Source organism: Stylophora pistillata, chromosome 3, assembly GCF_964205215.1.
Source record: "Stylophora pistillata chromosome 3, jaStyPist1.2, whole genome shotgun sequence".
Lineage (NCBI taxonomy): Eukaryota > Metazoa > Cnidaria > Anthozoa > Scleractinia > Pocilloporidae > Stylophora > Stylophora pistillata.
In genome coordinates this window covers 18,755,555-18,775,784 of record NC_142521.1, presented here as the reverse complement: position 1 = coordinate 18,775,784, position 20,230 = coordinate 18,755,555, and the positions used below count along the sequence as shown (strand labels likewise).

The 20,230-nt window shown below is 38.2% G+C and overlaps 2 protein-coding genes across 14 annotated transcripts in view; one reads left to right on the top strand and one right to left on the bottom strand.

The window, feature by feature from the left end:
• The window catches only part of LOC111333486 (putative G protein-coupled receptor No18), a 37,351-nt gene extending 26,077 nt beyond the window's left edge, over window positions 1–11,274 (top strand). For 8 of the 13 annotated variants that reach the window (XM_022939073.2, XM_022939068.2, XM_022939070.2 and 5 more), the window contains 2 exons: window positions 6,957–7,026; window positions 7,276–11,274. In XM_022939073.2, coding sequence (XP_022794808.2) covers window positions 7,339–8,499 — 1,161 coding nt within the window. In that variant the 5' untranslated portion in view covers window positions 6,957–7,026; window positions 7,276–7,338 and the 3' untranslated portion in view covers window positions 8,500–11,274. Of the gene's footprint in view, window positions 1–878; window positions 1,142–1,225; window positions 4,369–6,956; window positions 7,027–7,275 lie in introns of those variants that run through there. The other 5 variants (XM_022939078.2, XM_022939077.2, XM_088755416.1 and 2 more) reach the window with 3 other exon arrangements.
• Window positions 11,275–18,285: 7,011 nt separating this feature from the next.
• Window positions 18,286–20,023, bottom strand: LOC111333510 (uncharacterized). Its single transcript, XM_022939103.2, has 4 exons — window positions 19,880–20,023; window positions 19,716–19,790; window positions 19,131–19,289; window positions 18,286–18,880 (listed from the first exon to the last, which is right to left on the bottom strand). The coding sequence occupies exons 1-4, from the start codon at window positions 19,942–19,944 to the stop codon at window positions 18,427–18,429; spliced, it is 753 nt and encodes a 250-aa protein (XP_022794838.2). The 5' UTR covers window positions 19,945–20,023; the 3' UTR covers window positions 18,286–18,426.
• Window positions 20,024–20,230: the final 207 nt, after the last annotated feature.

The following is a 20,230-nucleotide window of genomic DNA, read 5'->3' as shown; positions in this document are numbered from 1 at the left end:
ATTTCACGGTTCTTGCTTGGCAAAAACTTCATGCAAAAGTGCACGAGTTCTCAACCTTGATAATTCAAAAGAGATCGAATTGCTAAGGTTATCTTGGTTTCCCAAACAATTATGATTTGGCTTTACGAATGATCACTACACGGGAGTTTCCTAATGGACACTTGACATCAAACAGCTGATCGGTCAGTGTGGCGCCACAAACACAAGTTTGTCTTTTTGCCCTAATTTAACTGAAATACAACCGTTTATTACCAATATCCAAGAGCTTATACTAATAGATAAAATCGGTAAAACTTAGCGTTGAACCATCTACAGATGCACGCATGTGAGACAGCAAATTTTGATAATCTAAACAATTGAATAAACGTGAAAGTCAAAACTTCAGTTTCACAGCCTGTGACATCAGCTAAAAATTGAAAGTGTCCTTCACATATGCAAATGACGATGTTTCTTTTTCAAACAAGGGTTTTCATGTAGAGGGAAGGCAGCCAAAAATAGAATTTAAGTACAACTGCCAAAAATTCATTAAATTATTTATCAAATAGACAACGTGGAAAAAGACAAGCCAAATACCTAAATTCTATATCGTACGGTAAATAGTAGCTGGATTGTTTCTGGATCAGAAACAAAACGCCAAAAAATCGGTCAGCTGCACAATTTTAATAAAAATGTTTAAAGATATGAAGCCTCAAACGTCTCCGAAATATCAGTGAAAACCTCATTTGAGAACGAAGAAACGAGTTGTCCGTCAAAGTTAACAAGTATTGACATAGTTGTAAATAGGACTGGTTGACACAGCTGACAGACTCAGTATGAACAGTATAAAATAGTCCCCGATTGGCCAAGTCGTGGTTTACGTGAATAATCAAATCAAGAAAGAAAAAAACCCTGTTATAAAAACCAACAATTTTAAAGGAGCTCGGGTATCGACGAAGACAAGGACGCAACACGCTCCAATACTGCAGAAAAGCCTACCCCAGAAAAGCACTTAAAAATAGTCGTTTCAGATACTGTGGCCTGCGTGTGTCGTTATCTGAAAACTAAACATTCGGTGAGTGTAGCAGACGGATCGACAAACTATTTTCAACACATGTATGCAAATAAGTCGAACTGAAAGAGCCAGTGGTGGAGAAAGCAGAAGGTAAGACGACTGTAAAGAGAATTGGGTGATGAGAAGCAACCCACAATTTTGAATATAAGGCAATGCACAGTACTTTCTTAGGATGTTATGAGTCTAAAAATTCATTAAGTATTCAATTCTCATGCCATAAATTCACCCTCTTAGGAATAATTCTAACTAGTTCTTATTTCTCTTGCTTCTGATTTTTTAATTTTCGCACAAAGAAGAACCGTCAGTGGAGAGTTCTTGCTTGTTACAACTAAAATTGCCTTAGTGTAAACACATCGTAAACATTACAAACTTATTAAATCTCGAGCTCTTGATTCCATGTGCTTCGGTGGCCATTTAACTCGCAAGCAGTGAGTGCATTAAGCGATACTGAAGTGAAAGCAGGGGCAATCCAATGGGTTTTCTAGTATACAAATACCCTACTTAGCCGTCAAATACCTCACAAATCACTGACAACAGAAATTGCTCAAAATGACTGGACACTGGCCAGTGTTTAAAAGAAAGCAAATGCTTCATTTAAATTTTAAATGGATTTAACAAACTCGCCCAAACTTCACAAGTATCATAAGAAAAAGTTGTTATAGATGCGCAACTTAGATTTCATGTTTATAGGCCCTGATAGAATCGGTTTAAAAACTTGAACATAGGTTAATATTGGTAGTGTCAATCCTCACATTTACCGATGAATATAAATGGATTACCCTATTCAGGTACTTGGAATGTGACTCTCTATTCATATCGACCAAAATAGCCTATTGAAAATCAAAGGCTTCCGTAAAGCTGAAACATAAACATGTAACTTTCGACACATTTCTTTTTGTGTTGTGATTGAGAACAAATCTGCTAATGGTAAATTTAAAGCTCGCTAGTGAAACAGGATAAGGTGATGTTACTCTTTTTACAAGCGTGGAAATAAAACCAGATTAAGGTTCAAATATGAAGCTAATAATGATTTAGTTGACTCTACAGTTCTCTGTATGCTATTGGTTGAGCATCACAGCGCGGAATACGAAGGTATGGCCTTCGATTCCGCGTGGATTACTCATTTTTTTGTACCATGCTGGTGCCAAGACGAATGACATTTTTTCCCTCACATTTTATATTACATAAAACGATAGGAAACACTTAGTTTCTAAATTTGATTCATTCTACACTTAAACTGGTTTATAATTCATCGCCAAGTTGAGGAAAGGAATCGGATTTAAATCTTCAAATAAGACGCAATTTCTTTTAAAGAAGGATTTCGATTCTGTATCAACCAGCGCATGAAGTCAAATTCCATTTCTAAAAACAGGAGGGCAGAATGCCAGAGATCATACAGTTTATGTTCTGATGGTCAGTTCAGTGTTCGCATGAAAATCAAATCCTGAAAGGAATTGTGAAATTATAGCTTCGAGGTGAAAAAAAAAATTAAAAAATTTATAGACGTTAATCTCGTGATACTAGGATACGAACTGTCAAAAAGCCTGAAAGGTAAAACTGAATTCGAAGGACAATGATTAAAGGAAAATTATGAGCGCTGGAGAGTTTTCACATTGAAAAAACATCTTGCCTCACTAATTGAAATTTCCACGTTGGCTAAGGGGTGCAATAAAGGCCTCCGTCTGTTTAGTAAACAATCAGCCTTAAACTTTAACTTCAACGATGTCGATGCGATAAGTGGTGAGCCGTAAAATTTAACGTAATACAAATCATTGTATTATACAGAATAGGAGGTTGATGAAAATCTTCTAAGGAGTTACAAGTTTTTCAATGAACAATGAGTATAAACTGGATCTTTTTCAAAAAGGAAAAACGTCAAAAAAAAAAAAAAAAAGAAAAGAAAAACACGACAACGACAAAAAAAAAAAAGATTTAAAATAAAACTCGCTGAACGAGAAAGTTTCCTTCTATCAGCAGTTCTCGATTTGCGGCTAATTGCTAATTTTCAAAGGGGTAAACTGCGGGGGCAGTGAAACACGAAATATGCCAAAGGGTACCAAATGATACAAGCAAGACTTATTAAGAACTGACTGAAAATAAGATAAAACCGCGACTGCCGAGCTAATGAAATATTTTGTGTTTTCGCACATAAGGAGCAATCTTAGAATTTGGAAAAGATTGGGCAATCTAATTAAAAATCTTCAAAGGGCTATTAAAAGGGCATAGATCAAAATAGTTTAAATGCCAATAAGTCACGAGAAAGATAAAAGGAAAGAATGCAAATCTCTAAGCTGAATATTGAAATGTAAAAATAGAGGGAAAAAGGATAAAAAAAAAAAGAACGAAATTAAATGTAAACCACTTCAAGTATGAAAATCATTTCAGAAAAGTCTTTTTCCAGTGTATTATATCTATTTACCAATATCTCGACAAATACGTCAAGTTACAGAGCTCTATTTAAAGCATTATAAGACAAATGAACGAACATTTCATTTGTATTAAAATCTATATCCGCCACTTGCGACTAATTAACATATAGATAGCAAAACTAGCGGCTCGATTTACAAAGAGCTACCTATCAGGGAGGTTAATTGACGTTCTAGGTTGTGTCTGTGCTGCATACAAAGACAGGATGTACTTCGAAAGCTAAAAGGGCAAAACCATTACCCAGTGGCTTGTTTTACTCCCACATGAACCAAAGTACAAATTCGGGAGCAGGTGTACTTTGGCTGTATCCAAAAAATTATCCTCAAAACAAAGGCTAGATTACTTTAACATGTAGCACAACGAGTCACCAAACATTGAGCTCAAGATATCAATAGAATTAATTCTTTCCTGGTAATTCCGGCGATTCGAAATGTCATAAGCGAGGTGGGATTAAAAAACTGTCCCCGAAAACCGCGGTAGGCGGGGAACTTTCTCACTCGACATTAGATTTTTGCGCAAAAGCAATTTGTCATTCATTTCGGCCGTATTAATGGACAAGAAAAACCTGTCGCGCTCTAACTTGCAAGCGAGGAAGTGAAACTAATGTCATGCTTGACAACACCCTAAAAATAGCTTAAGATTGATATGATCGGTTTACTTTTCCTTTGACGTGTGGTTGATGAGTGTGTTCATTTTGCCATTGTGAATAATGAGAATTAGCCCATATGCTCCTTACTCGGCTATTAGTTTCAATAGCAGTCAAGTTAAGATCCATGAGAGTTATCTCGCACCCAAAATCTTCCCAACCATAGCCTGGGCACGCGACATAACTACATCGTAGATCGTTTCCTCGAAGGAAAACTCCTGGAATACATCTTGGCCCGAAGAAGGTACGAGAATTTTGCGAGCCATTGATATTACGATTGACTTTCAATTCAACTGTTTAACACATGTCCCGAACAACCAGTCAAATATCCGTCTGCGCAATCACTTGTAATTTACCGTTTTCACTACTCCGTATGAGTTTACTGCCAGAGAAACCCCCTGCCCTGGCTGTGTTGAAAGACAGTTTGAGCTAAAATGAAAAAGTGTCATAGTAACTGTTTTCGTGACTTCGTCACAGAGAACAACACGAACTCAATAGCATAGCTGCATCACATCGTTTCTCGGTTTGATGAAAGAAATAAGCGATTTTTCTTCGATAAAACTCGATCAGCCTACCTTTTTGGCGACCAAAACATAATTCGTAAGGTTAAGTAGAATTCAGTTGTCAGTGTTTAGACCACAAAGGAAGCAAAACAGTACAACCTTAACTAAGTCGTTTACAACTTCATTGAAACTGGCAATCCAGGCAATCATAATATTTGTAGATATTTAGCTGTTGTTCCCAAAACTTCATTTTCCGGCTGGCTTATATTTCAATTTTTTTCAGGTCTGTTAAAACCTGACATATTATGTTTCGTTAAAGAACCATTTTAGCGAAAATTATGACCGAAGGTAAACAAATTACCATTTGTCGCACAGGATTTACATTATAGCGTTGTTTCTAAAGTAAACGTGTCCATCCAGCGAAAACCTTGGCCGTTGCGAAATGTCTGTCGGAGCAAAGATTGGATTTCGTCCAACGCCACTTATCGGTTCTAACATCTTTGCTAATTTAGATTTTCATCAGGTAAGAATGAAAACCTCTCGAATTCGCGGTTAAAGGGCAGAAAAATATTTGCAGTTTACACAATACGTTCAAAACTGCAAGCACGCAACGGGTCTTGTTGACTGAAAACTGAGAAAGTTTGAAAGGTCGAAGGTACACCTGGTTTTTGCTATAATCTGCGAAAGAAGCTATAAAAAGGCCATTCTCTCGAAAACCCTTAACTGGATACTAAGATAAACAGTCTAAGTCCGAAAATCCCTTAATAGATTCCTAAAACGTGCGAAAAAAGCATACCCTTAACTGCTCAGTCAGAGCGTTGTTTACGAACTGAAAGGACCGTGTACCGCCCAGGTTTACATGAAACAAAGCTTAGCATCAACACATCAACACGTCATCTACATTCTAACTTATGGAACGGCAAGAACCTAAGATTTAAACTCTTACATTTAATTTTACTCGCGCTATAATGAATACAATATTTCTTACTGGAAAAATAACTCCTTTTTTTATTAAGGAGTAAAGATTTCATTCCCGATATAAGAGGAGCGTAATATTGGTAAATATAATAACATATAAACCCTAAATTGTTTTCGGTTTGAGTGTTTTTCTTCTCTTGTCAAACAAAATTTTCAATTACGTTTGTAAGAAATCGATCTCATCCCCTCAGGGCAAGAACTGCTGTAATGCTAATGAATAATCAAACAATCAAATGGCAATATTTTGTTTTCTTTTGTACATCATTTGCGCAGGCCACATCAGTTTCACGCGTGTTATAGTTTATAATAGAGAAGAGCGTCAGCTTACTGCCAAAAAAAAAGGAAAAATATATGAATAATAATGGTAATAATGAAATAAAAACACGATCAGTGTGAGAAAAACGGACTTAGTTTCGGGAAAGAATCCTATCGTTTCAATGAGCTTGAAAAATCTAGATGTCACAAAAGAGAAAAAAAAATCAGTTCTCTGGCGTCACAAACTTCTGACCAAAAATTTACTGTATATAACTATCCTTTTGGAATATGGAAAACTAAACTTGAAAAACGTCTTTGGCATACACAGTCCACCACGCCTTATTTCCTTCATTTCAAAACAAAGATTCGGTTTGTCAATATTATCATAACAAAACTTTCCCACCGGGAGTAAAGAGCCTTTTTGACGCTAAATCTTCAGAAATCGACATGGAATTGAAAAATAAATTATTAAATCAGCTCCTAATTCAAAATGTTGACTCAAAAAATCGGCGACAATGAGTCTTGTTCCACCTCCATGTCATCAACTTAAGTAAACAGTGTATGAGAGGCTAGCATAGCGGTCCACTAAATAACAAAGAATCAAAAAAGGGAAAGTGAATAGGTCGCCGCTCGCAATTCGCTATCTTAAATTACAGATGGATGTTGTTGTTTTGCCGGCAAACTAATAAGAATTTCTCGTTAAATCCGCTCCATCTCGACCCGGTCCTGATATCTCAATTTTGCAACGTCTGCATCTAAAAAACCGATTTGTTTTCATTCGATTATCAAAAAGAGAAAATTAATTTCATTCATGCGAATCTTATCTCGCCTTTCAGTTGAAACAAAGAACGAAATCACGGAGAACGCGCGACTGACACGAAGTTGTGCCAATCTCCACGAGATAACAGACATAATCAAACATTTGATTCAGTGCTCTCTTTTTTCCCGTGGCAAAATAGCGACATTTCAAAAGCTTCACCGTTTGCCAAAATTAAAGTGCACCCTCTGGATTTTAAAGATAACAAAACTAAAAGCATACCTAATGATCATGCATATTGGTATATAATAACACTATTCATTTTTGTACCACAAACAGCAGTTTCGGTGACAACTGAAAGCTAATTTGAGCAGATAGACGATAACACAGTTTACCCAACTGACACGAGGTAAGTTTTGCTTTAGAATAAATGATTACTCTGGAAACAATGATTTCTAAGCAAAAAGAGTATTGTTGTCGAAAAATGGTCACGGTAAGCTTTGGATAACGATCATCCACACTTCATTTGCAAAACGAAATCAGTTGATCCTTTTGTTCTTAGGAAAATTGCGACTTACAAACGTTAAGGCCTTTGTTTCGTATTTCAAAGTGACTAATGTTCATCAAAATTAACGTGAGCCGCGTATTCTTTCCACAGTTAAAACAACCACTACCAGACGAGGTGGAAAACTTGCGCAGACAGAACGTGTCTTTTTTAAGTATGAATTTCACGGGAAACTTAACCACTCCCACAAGTGTAACACCGCGATTACCTTCCCAAGCTAGCACCATTGCTTCGGCGACATTTAACACGATTGTCATGGTGCTAACCATACTTGGAAACTCTCTGGTTTGCCTCAGTATTTATTACTTCCCTCGTCTTCGCAGGCCCACCAATTTCTTAATTGTGTCTCTGGCGGTAAGCGACCTGCTTGTGGGATCTTTGTCGCTCCCATTCAGAATCGCTCAGACGATAAACCAGGAGCATTGGCCAGAAATTCTGGGTCTCGCTGGCTGCCAGTACTGGATTTGGATCGACATGGTATGCTGTGGTGCCTCTATACTGAATCTGACAGGTATCAGCTTTGATCGACTCCTTGCTGTAAAATGGCCGCTAACTTACCACGAGAACATGACCACTAAGCGAGCTACTTTGATTATTATACTTGTCTGGGTCTTCGCATTGATTGTTGCCTGTTTGTCGTTCGTTAAGTGGGGTGGAACTGAAACCATTATCGTAGAACCCCAATGCTCCATAAAAGCTAAGATTTATATCACCATATTGGCCGTGGCTGCGTTCTTCTTCCCGTTAACCGTTCTTGTTTTCAACTACGTTCTGGTTCTAAATATCGCCATTCAACACGCGAGGCAGGTACAGAAAGATAGGGACGCTATCGCCGTGAACTTTTTGTCTGATCAAGACGCCAACGAAGAGACCAGTGGAATCGTCAGCTCACCCGCGTCCAGCAGCAGAGGAATATCAATAGGGAAGCGGAGTAATGATCCGCTAACTGACTCAAAACCGCGACGCTCGTCAGGACTTCAGATCATGAAGCAACTCAAGGCCACCAAAACGTTGGCAATCGTTGTGGGGGTCTTTATTCTCTCATGGTTTCCTTTTTTCGTGATTTTCATCACTTGGCAGTATTGTCAAGATTGTTTCTCAAGATTACCACAAAAACACGTCACCGCTTTAGTCATAGTGTTTGTGAACGTTCTACCAGTGAGCAATTCCGCAGCAAACCCCATTATTTACACGTGCTTTAACAAGGAGTTCCGTACTGCCTTCTTACGTGTTATCTACAAGGTTTTACGCAAATCAGGCAGTGAACTCATGTCAAAGTCAAACGGCCATACCGATACATATAATTCTTGCGCGTAACTCTTGAAGAGATATGAATGCTAGTAGCTTTTATTTGAAATGACTTAACTTTGTATTTACTGTAGTTACAATGTAGTTGCGTCCAAAGATATGGTTTCCGTAAGATTTCCTGGATTGTATGAAGCTCTCTTGATTTCAAGACGATTGTGAAAGTCCGGGCATTTAGTCTAACCTTGCTCGGCCGCACAAACTTGATTGAAGCGAGAGGATTGTGGTCGTTTTTATCGTGCAGGTCATATTAGATCGTGTAGACTAGACCTGGTCCTAGTGGCTTGAGCATTATCTGGCGCAATTATCGCCAGCTGTACGATTACATGGAAACCAAGCTTAAGTGAAATACCCGAAACCTTTCGAAAGTATTCGTGTAGAAAAAAGATCATACCAAAAGAGATACGTGTTAATTAGCAGGATCAATGTTTTGCTTCGACGTTTTGACTGAGAAATGGTTCTTACGACACAAATCAAACAATTAGGTCTTTACAAGTACAAAAGATCTCTAGAGATTTCAATCGTTTTATTTTTACACACAAACCTCTTTCTAGTTTTGGCGCGCTGTTACAAGTGAAGTTTGTTGAACACTGTCAATCAGATCGTATGACGATACCAACTTGCTTACATACTGAACAACTAAATTAAATAGAGTTCAATTGAATTTATTTGAAAGTCGCGTCACAATTATTTGAGGGGCATGGTTCGTTGAACGTTTCACATCTTACTAGCACACGAAAGTCAGTCATGGTTCGTTGAACGTTTCATATCTTACTAGCACACGAAAGAAATTGGAAAACAGAAATTTGGTCAACAACAGAAACTACTCTTGCGGAACTATGGAGCACAGTCTACATAAAAGGGGTCGCCGAAGGCGGGCACATGTAACATCACTGGGTTATAATGAATTGATTAGGCTACAAAATCAAAGTCTTCTGGGTGAGCTTGATAAGATATCAATCAAAGAGAAATTAATTAAAATAAACAGTTTGATCTCCAAAATGTATGGAAAGGACCACTAGAAGTCTATCTTTCCGCAGGAAATCGTTAGTTTCGAAAATATAACCGATTGTGGACAGTCGCTCAATCGGTTTAAATTAATACATTTTTCGTTCTGTAATATAAATCATTGCTACTCGCCGCTTCAACAAACGGACTTAAGTCAACATTCAACAGCTTTTTGTTTCATAGTGTTTACCAGCATCAAACATATAGAACGTTCAGAAAGACAATAAAGGAATAGGCATGACATCAGAACAATTAACTAAGTGTATTTTGTGAGTTTTTTTTTTGTTGTTGCCAAGTTAAATGCTAGAAATGATAAGATGGGACCACACGATTCGCCTTGACCACATGCACTAATAATGCGCTAATGGGCCGGTCAAGCGACCGTGGTCTCTTCTTTAATAAACAATTAGCCTAATGGATCATTTAAGGTGCCAAGGGGCGTTTGAAAGGAAATGAAGGTTGCACCCACCAAGTGGTATAATGATTGGTATTTCTGATTTAAGAAGCGTTCCAGGACATTTAACTGTTAAAAATGATTTCAAGGCTTTTGGCTGTTTTCGCTAGTTTTAATTTTATACCTTTCACTCAAGCTTTTAAATAGGTTCATTGTTATAACATGTTATTCTCAATTGGTGCAGTCTAATTAAAAATATAGGTTAATTTGCCTTGCCTTTGCTGTATTGTAAGGAAATGGAGCAGTTATCAGCCAGGCCAGGGGAATTGGTGGCTTTAGGAATATCTACATTTGAAGGAGTATTATCTAAAAAGACATGTCTTCCGTAACGACTGATATCTGGACAACCTTCTTGTTAAGTTAACAATAGCAGAAGTCATTGTGCGCGTTAAGTGATGACAAACGCTTGTTCAGGGTTGTTTAGGACATCACTACTCAATCTTCAAAACTACACTTACCCGGATCATAGTTAGTGCAGACCGGAGACAGATTATGAAAGCTGGAAATTGCAAACGGTTGACATTGGTTTACATCTACTACTGAGACTGACCTTGGCACCTCCTTGACACTACACGAATCATAGTTACTTACTATGAACGAATCAAGTCAGTTAGTGTTGCATACCTGACCTTAGAGTTAAAAAACAAAACGCACTGCATTACACACCGGATAGAGGTTTATCCAGTGGCTACCTTTATTCACCCTTCGAACAATCTGGGGCCCGAGGTTTTCTTCAGTAGAATGTACTTGCGGTTAGTTTGCATTTATTAACTGCAGTTTATTTGCACTTGGCATTTGCGCGAACGCGAGATTTACGTCATAAACGTATGCATCTCATAAACTAATATCTTCACGAAGTCAAGTTTGTATTAGTCTTCACACACGCAAAAATATCAGTTGAATGCACTTTACTGACTATGCCCGAATACTAATACTAAACGATGGACCTTTTTTAATTGAGGATTGTTTCCACAGTAAAATTGGAACCCTAAAACGAGGTACTAAAAAGAGAACCGGAATGAAGCGCCTTTTGGCTTAATTAACATGATAGTCACTAAATGTAATGCGTCTCTTGATTCGTCATTCAAGACGCACCAAGACCTAACACTTGATATTCAATTTTGCCTTTCACCCGTGCTGAATAACACAATATAATGATTTATGTAAATTTGAACTAATGTAAATGAGAAGAAAAATGTAAACAACCCCTAACGAGGAAGGTAAAAGAGAGTGCATCAGTTTAAGAAAAGTTCGCTTCCAGTGAATATTGGAGACATTTGATTTTTTTTGTAGTGAAATAAAGCTGTCGAAGACTGTCTGATTGAGCAAGTTCTCGCGCATTTTGCTGCCCCATTCGTTAAGAGGGTCTCAATCACTGTCAATGGAGTGATGGAATTTACGGCTGACGGTTAACGGTTAAAATTTGGCCACTTTACGGCTAACAGTAAACTTCCCTTCTTTGTGATTAAAAGAACATTTTTTTCAACGGTAAACTTTTTTCACAACTAACGGCTCAAGATTTGACACACCCAAATACATTAAAACTTCCCTAGATAAATCCTGAGAATATACGAGAGGAGTTGGGGTCAAAAGTGAAAAATCATTACAATGGGAGGGCACTTACCCTTTCAGGACTGGGAAGGAGTTTGATTACCCACTCGCAAAGGCAAAAATTGTGTCCCATTCATGTGCAAAGTACAGATTTTGAACCATTTTGCCCTCAAGATCTTGATTTCTGTTATCAAAATCGGCCCAAACTATATTCAAAAAGCTCATGTCAATGCCTTTACTGCATGACAGAGCAAGAATAAGATGACAATAATTTACACAACCATCACTGCTTAGGGTTAGGGTCAAGAAGAAAAAGATATTTAGGAGACCTACTATGCAAGCTGAGTGCCGGGTGTGATTTTTGCAGCTACCAAAAGGAAGAATATATAATCCCTGACAATTTATGGCAAGAGAAATTTCTCATATCAAAGTTCTCTTTGTGGAAGGATCATGCTCGCTAATATCTTACTCAAATTAGAGAAAAAACATTTTTGAGGAGAAAGGCATACGAATGCGGGTCAATCGAGGAGCCTGAGTATCTAAATACCAAATGCTCCACAACGGTAATTAAAGCATATATGACACAATTTTGAACAAAAGTCAGCCAGAGTACAGAATTACCTGGTACAACCATCCTCCCCCCCTAAAAAAGCATATTGACAGATTTCCAACAAAAAGGTAGAATTTGAGTGATCAGTAACATGAAATCTATCCTGAACATATTTCTAAGCTATTAGGAAAAATGTTTTTTTTTAATTTATGAAAACAAATTCAACACCAGTGCTCCACCTAGAGAAAAACCCTTTCCAGTCTACATTATTGTATTTCTACTGCGAATGAGGAGTCACATGTCATAGCAGTGTGGCTAGGAGGTTTAGAACACAATTTGGCTTTTTGTTCATTAGCAGATCACACCATGAGTTATTTTAAAAAAAAATGCAATTACTTAACAACTCATGTAACTAGAGAAATCATGTTTGTTTTCTCACCTAAATCAAGGTATGTCAATAACAATAAAATCATGTTTGAGATCTTATACATGACTGGGGTTTGTAGTAATGTATGATAAATGATAAAATATAAGAATGAGACTCTAATCTCCGGTATCCAGATGTACAAGCTCAGAGAGTGATTTTGTTGAACACCTTTGCCGAGAAGTGGGGGGAGGGGGACACCTACAAAATGCAATTGATGCCAAAGTCACTTTGCTTAGTAGAAATCAGAAATTCCTTCAAATTCCGGGCCAGTCTCAGACATTTCGAATTGGAACACTATAGTTCATCCTCTTTGTCCCAAATTCTAGGACTGACTCAAAAGTAAGCTGCTTTTCCCAGCAAGGACTGTGCAATTATCTAGGAGCAAAACTAAGGCTTACTGGAAAAGCTGTAAACGGAAGTTCCTGAACGAAGATTAGTAAATAATTATTTGGCTTTCCCCTGGTTTTGAAGAAGTGTTGAAGAAAAGTAAGTAAAAAATTTTGATTTATCTTCTTTCATGCATCCGTCCCCATCCATTCTCCACGTCTAGAGTTCTTTGTCTTACATTTCCATGCAGCTATTCTCTTGAGCTCCGTCCTCTTCATCTAGAAGTCTAACTTCTTCCGCTAATCGTCGTTGAGTATTTCGACAATAATTCTGGTTTTTCACTTGTTCCCTTTACTGTTCTCCTTCGCGTCACTCTTCGTCGCATCTTTTTCCTTTTGCCGCCAAAAACGCGGGTTACCTATCGCGCGCAGACGATATATTGGCTCGTCTGCTGATCAAATGTAACGGGCGGCGAGCAGTTCGATTCAGTCAATAGGCAAGCAATTGACTACGCGACAAAATTCTCGAAAAGTGCAGCTTTGTTGTTTGTTTTTCCATTTCCTGAGCTGCCATATGTTAATGTTAATGAACTCATCTTTGCTTTTAATAGATTGTTAAGATCTTTATTGACTTGGAAAAAATAAAAGAAACACGTCCAGAGACAAAACGTCTCGACTTACAATTTCCTACATATATCAATTAATTATGTAGATACAAGACTTAGTGGCTACTCAAATTCGAAAAGACATCTAGTAAAAAAGCAACGTTTAAAACGTTCGGTTCTAACTAGAAGCAGGATGTAATGCGGGGATTAAAAGGAACATTACATCTATTGAAGTTTTAGACTGGTTAATTCATTTTATTTTACCATAGCTGTACCAAGGATTGCCAAGCTCTCCTGGCTGGAAACTCATCTTGCGTACATACATACAACCGAATCACATAAGTTACCTTGCTTTGATTGCAAGTGCTTTCTTTGGCTTCGATCGGGGTAGGCTATTTTTCCATACGATTCAATTATGTTAGGAATTTGTCCACAGAAATCGAACTGCAATTGTGGTGTATGCGAAGAAATAACTGGCCATTCAAACATCAACCCTTAAAAAAGTTATATTCCTTGAAGACTGCCTAATTTGTGCCACGGTGACCTGTTACGTGGCAGTGAATCAGTGTCAATCATGGTATCGTGTCAGGTAGTCTGTTCCATTCAAGGAATGAAGCATAATTGTCAGGTTTTCATTCCACCTAAATTATCATGTAAGAGAAATGCTATCTTAGAGAAACAACTAAACAGGGAATTTCACAAAGTTGCCCTAAAGGCCAAACAGTATGACAAGGGAATCGAGAGAGTATTTTTAAACAGTTGCTTGTAACATTTTCCTTGATGCAACTTAAATTACATGTACGCGTTTCTAATCATAGCAGGCGGAGTTTTTTTGAGAAAATGTTGAGTAAAAAGTTGAAGAAAAAAGAGTGCATTGGCGTTAAAAACAGAGACGGGGATTTGCGCCTGTTGAACAAAAAAAACTTCATGATCAAAATCGAAGTCGAAACCCAACGATGCGGTCGAATGAAACTGCGCAATGGCGGATTATAAATGAGACCCACGAGCATAATTTTGGCAATTGAAAGCTGTAAGGCCTTTAGTGTTCCATTGCCTGTAATTTGATAATTAATGGCTTTTTTCAGCATTGCATTTATATGCAAAATCAGCCTTTTAAAAATAGACGCGGGCTGAGTCACGCAATACTTAAAAAGATAAATATGCTGAGTAATCAGGGTGTTAAGCGAACGTTTAGCAGGTGTCTCAAGTTTCATGAGTCTGAGCCTTTTGGGTACTCACAATTAAAGTTTTAAATTAAAGGCTAAAAAAAAGATGAAGAAAAAAAAGCTTGCTAATTCATCAATCCGGAAAAAAATTATGTCATTGTCAAACACATTTCCTTTCATTAAAAAGTGATGATTTTAAGGGTGTATTGCAAATTTCAGCAGAAACATAATAATAATAATAATTAATAATAATAATTTAATATATATATTGCGCAAATTAACATGTAGATATGATCAAATGCGCATCACAACACTTTTGGGGGGACTTTGGCCGGACCGCATCAGCAGTTTACAAACAATGCAATCGAAGGAAACTTATTTGAAGATGCCCCCTCCCCCCAGTTCCCAGTAAACAGGCCAGACCACGTCCCAGTGATCTCGTGAGTGGGTTCTTTAACGTCCCCTGCCTAACCAAATTAACCAATTAATAGATGCAGGAGACGGGTAATGGCTTTTAACACCACCAGTGACGATCAGTGGATGCCGGTTCCCGCATCGCGTTGCCTTCCATGGCTTGTTTTCCGCAAGGCTGAATACCTGCCCATAGTCATCCCCAGCATCATCACCATCTTTGTGTTCGTGAAGCAGCGCCAGCTACAGCGTAGGAGTATACATATTTGATCATCCATCTGGCCATAGTCGACATGCTGGTTGGGGCAATGGGACCGCCTTTATTCCTTGTAAGGACAGGAAGTGACAGTTGTGATTTATGGAAATACAATTGGCCTGATGTTGACTGGATAAAAATACTAACGATTCGCTTGGGGCGCGTACTTCCCCTTCTCTCTTTTGTTAATCTCGTTGTTATTTTATTAGAACGTGCCCAAGCAGCGTTCCGGCCTTTGAAGCACCGTTACATTAACAAGTGGGTTTATGAAGTGATGACAACTATCACTTGGTTGGTGCTCTCTGTCATGCACGGGATAGAATCAGCGCTTCAGCGCTTCAGCGCCATTTTCATCGCTTTAATCGTAACCCGGTTCAGCTTTTGTATTGTCTTTTCCTTGTTTTTGTAATATTCGTAAGCTATATTTCTATATATATCAAGGTTCGTTGTGCCCAACATCATGCATGGTGCAGCCGGCCAGAGGGACAGAAAACTAACGACTACACTGTGTCTCGCCTCCTTTGTATCATTATTTACAGTCCTGCCGATGTTGCTATCTCACGATGTGGCAAGTTTTAACACCGGCTTATACCGGCTTATACCGGCTTATACCGGCTTATACCGACTTATACCGGCTTATACCGGCTTATACCGACTTATACCGGCTTATACCGGCTTATACCGGCTTATACCAGCTTATACCGGCTTATACTGGCTTATACCGTAGCTTTCACCGGCAGTCATCATTTGATGTTGATACGTTAAAAGGTATGTATTTAAGGGGGCAATTCACTGATTAATCCTATAATATACGCCGTGAGGAGGCCAGAATTAAGAGCAGGCATATTTGCATATCATATGCTACAGGGCTTCAAAACCCGTTCGCCCGTTAGAATAGTACCGACTTCGAGGTCTTTGAATTGCTCATTAAAGGAAAATCACACATTTTAAGGAAGAGAAGACGGCCGGCAGCGCAAGTGAAAAAATAATTCTTGCCATCTGCTTTGAGTTGTTTGTGTACCGCGAAAAAATATTAGATTTCCTCTGCTCAGTCAAACTTGTTATTGCAAAATTTAGCCTAATGTTTGTTCACCTCCCGCCTCGATTAGCTTCGCTATTTTGCCGGGAGGGATTCAGGGTTAGATATGTATTTTAATTGCCGAAATAAATAGTTTTGTTGTTGTTTTTATTATTAAACAAGATTATTTTTTATATTATTTCTGCCTCCTTGATTTATGGATTGTAAGAAAAGAGGGGGAAAATTTCGATTTCAGTTTTGCTTTTTTCCGCCACCGTAAGATTTATGCATAGAAAAATCTAAACTAAGTAAAATACCACACCAAAGTTACCAGAATATCCGTTTTCAAATTTAGCCTTTCCGTTAGTAAAGAGTGAAAGAACCCCACTTAACTCATTGCTACATTTTCTGTTTTATAACCTAATGGTTTTTCTGTATTAGGCTCTAATGCATGAGTTACCAATATCAACAGTTTGCGGAAATTATTAAGTTTGTGGAAATGAATTGAATATAGTTTCAAGTTAGGAAGAGGTAACTATTGGAAAATACTTGGGAAAGGTCTTTACTCAGTAAAACTGCTCTGAATATGTCATAACTCGGTGTCATTGATTGTGTGGAGAGCATAGACTATTATGATTACGGAATCGGATACAGAGAATTGTAGTTTTCAGTACTGAATTACAGTTGCAAATACACTTTGCAATAATAAAGGCTGATAGTTTCGAAAGAAACTGTTTGGGGCTGCGTCGGTGGGAGTAACGAGATAATTTGGATATATCAACAAAGTTGAAATGGTGAATTGGCCACCGTAACGATTACAAAAGCTGACGTTTCGAGCGTTAGCCCTTCGTCGGAGTGAATAGAGGAATTGCGGGTTGTGTGTGCTTTTTAAGGTAGAAAATGGAGCTACGTTATTGGTGGGAACATGGCAACGAGAAAAACAAGAATAAATTAGTGGAATGAAAAGCGTTCGTTGCAAGAGCCTGTATAGCATCGTTCTGTGACATCGTAATAAAACCTTACTTTGTTGCATTCATTTTTTTCCTCTTTGCCTCTTGCCTCCATCTTCTCGATGGATGACACGTTCGTCTCCCTACTCAGGAGAGTTTATTATGAGGATTTTGCGGGGATCACGTTATTGTTTTTAGGGGGGAACGGAGGGGGGAAATCGGTCGTCGCTGACAGACTGAGTTTGAAGGAGGGAGGGGGCTAAAGATAATTGACTGAGGGATTATTGATAACCACGAAGATATTCGAGTTTATTACTAAAAACACACAGAGAAGATTAACAAGCTGCAAGCATGTGAAATGCGAAACACAGGGATCAAACGTTAGCGCATGTGCAAACGTGCTTTCAGACAATCACACAAGCTAGTAAGTCACAGTATTTCAAGAGCATAGCACTTTTTTTTGTAAAACTCCAAACAGAATGGTAAATCAACACGATACTCGTATTTGAATAAGCTTTGTGTTCGAAAAGTCTTGAGTTTTCCTTTCCCTTTCCGTTGTTTTCTTTTACAGATTTTTGAGAACGTTTCAATTTTTTTCGTTTATTTTGCGACAGCATTTCAGTGTTACGTTATGTTTTCCTTTGAAATTTTGCGTGGGAAATTGGCGCACAGCAGCCAGAATTGATCCCCTTGCGCATTCCCAACGTTTGACCGCTGTGTTATACGAATATGCTTGGCCTTTCGTATTCAGAGTTCGTATTTAATTTTCGGAACTCGAACTTTTACAAGTCGTACTTCCTTTTTAGTGCTTCAAGCGTCACGTGACATCCGCCAAAAAAGAGAACCGCTGTGAAGGAATCTACGAAACTTTTCAAATTCAGTTTGTCCCGTTGAATTAAAAAAAAAGTGACCCATTGATACAGGGTTATTCTGGATCAAAAGAGAATTATGTTAAATGTTAGGCTGACAAAGAAATAACTGAACCATTGGCAAAGCTGCAGACATAACATTTTGTCGGATTTGTGTATACTTCGATTAAGGCTGACACAGGATTAAGAAATAAAGACTAACATAACGAAAGCAATTCATACCCTTTTAATACATATTATTCTTTGCATTGATATAGGGTCATTTTTTACCTTACCTAAACAACTCTGAAAACCAGAGTGCAAAACACAATGAATTTTTTTCGTACATAAAAGAGCACAGAATATCCTCTAAAAAGAAGGTTCCGTAATACTAAGACTTCCCTCGAACTTCTCATGTCTTAGTACTTCTGTCAAGGCATCATCATCAGAAAAGTAACCAGGGAGGTCACATGTTGCAAACTCATCATCGAAAAACTCTTCTCGGCTGGTACTCAGATCGTTTAATGCGCGCACACGTCGCAATTTCCCAGGTTTCCATGTATCGGCGACTTTTCCCAAGTCATGAGCTGAGTTATTCAAGTCGTTCCAGAAGGCATTATCATCAGATAAGTCACTTGGGAGGTCACATGTTGCAAACTCAACATCGAAAAACTCTTCTCGGCTGGTACTCAGGTCGTTTAATGCGCGCACACGCCGCAATTTCCCAGGTTTCCATGTATCGGCGACTTTTCCCAAGTCGTGAGCTGAGTTATTCAAATCGTTCCAGAAGTCGATGGTTTTCCTTTCTTTTTCAAGTGTTTCACTGTTAAAAAAAAAATCTTTGTCACTAAGGACACGTATCTATACATGCAGCAAACATAGGACTACGACAGGAAATTTTTTGGACCTGAGATATACTTTTTTCTTTAGTTTACGCGAAAATATACATCGAGGGTTTGGGGACAGAAAGTTGTCTACCCGATGAAAATCGTTCCTAACAATTTTAAGTCGGACAAAGTAAAATTGAGTAACACAAATCAATGACACTTGATAAAAAATCTCTCTATACTTACATGATATCAGAGATCGACTGCTGGCGTTTTACCAAAGTTCTGCCAGGTTTACTCTCAATCCGTTCTGCTTGAGCCAGCAGGTAGCCCCGGGCGTTTCTCATCATCTCCTCTTTCTCTTCTTCAACTCTTTGACGTTGCTTGCACAATTCAACGACTCTCCTGTGTAAAGACACCAAAAATTGTTTTCCCAATTAAATCTTTGGCTTTTTATTTCTAGTAAATGTTCAAAAGGTGTTGCAGGGAATCGTAATTTTATCTTCGAAGAAGACATTTCTGTTAAAGGCGTATCTAGCTCTTTGAATTGTTATATATGTAGGTATCATTTTCAGAGATGTGGAAGCATGCTTACCTAGCTAGTGTATTAACGTTACGAGATTTTTACGTGTTGCTTCTTTGTTAGTCAAAAACTCGAAAGTATGTCGTGAAGAAAGTCCAATTTTTGTTTCAAACTTTGCAAGAGTCCTAATACAAAAGTCAAGTGGGCGGGAAAAAATTGTAGGCTCGGACTGGCTACGCTCCTAACTAGATAAAACACCTCAAAATATACAGGTCTTATTTCAACACCAGTTGAATTACAATTCATACCTCGTGGTTTGAATTTGTGCTTGGAGTATGCTGATCTTTTCTCGCATATTGGTGAATTCCTTAGCAATTTTTCGTCTGTGAAGAGGAAAAAAAAATATTAGTCATCGTGAGACATAAACGAAGGATTAAGACACTAAGGAATAGACGTCTGTAACGATTCTTGCCTGGACTTCGGTATTTTAGTGGAACCAAAGCAGTTAAAACGTTTCAAGATTCCCAAAATACCCATTGTCGCAAATTTCCGACTAAACTTTCAGTAGAAAATCCAACGCGCAATTGACACAGTATTTTCAACTGAACTAGTTTACGCAAATGTAGCAAGTATTGTGATATCATCAAGACAACAGGAGCGCGTGCGATAAAGCGCGCGCTCAGAAAAATAAGATGTGTTCACATGTATCGAGCCTTCATTTTACTGCACTTCTTATACTGATCGAGAGAATAGCGTCGTCGTGGGAAAATAATTCAAGGCAAGCGCGAAAATATAAATGAAAGGGCACTAGGTATTACATTTG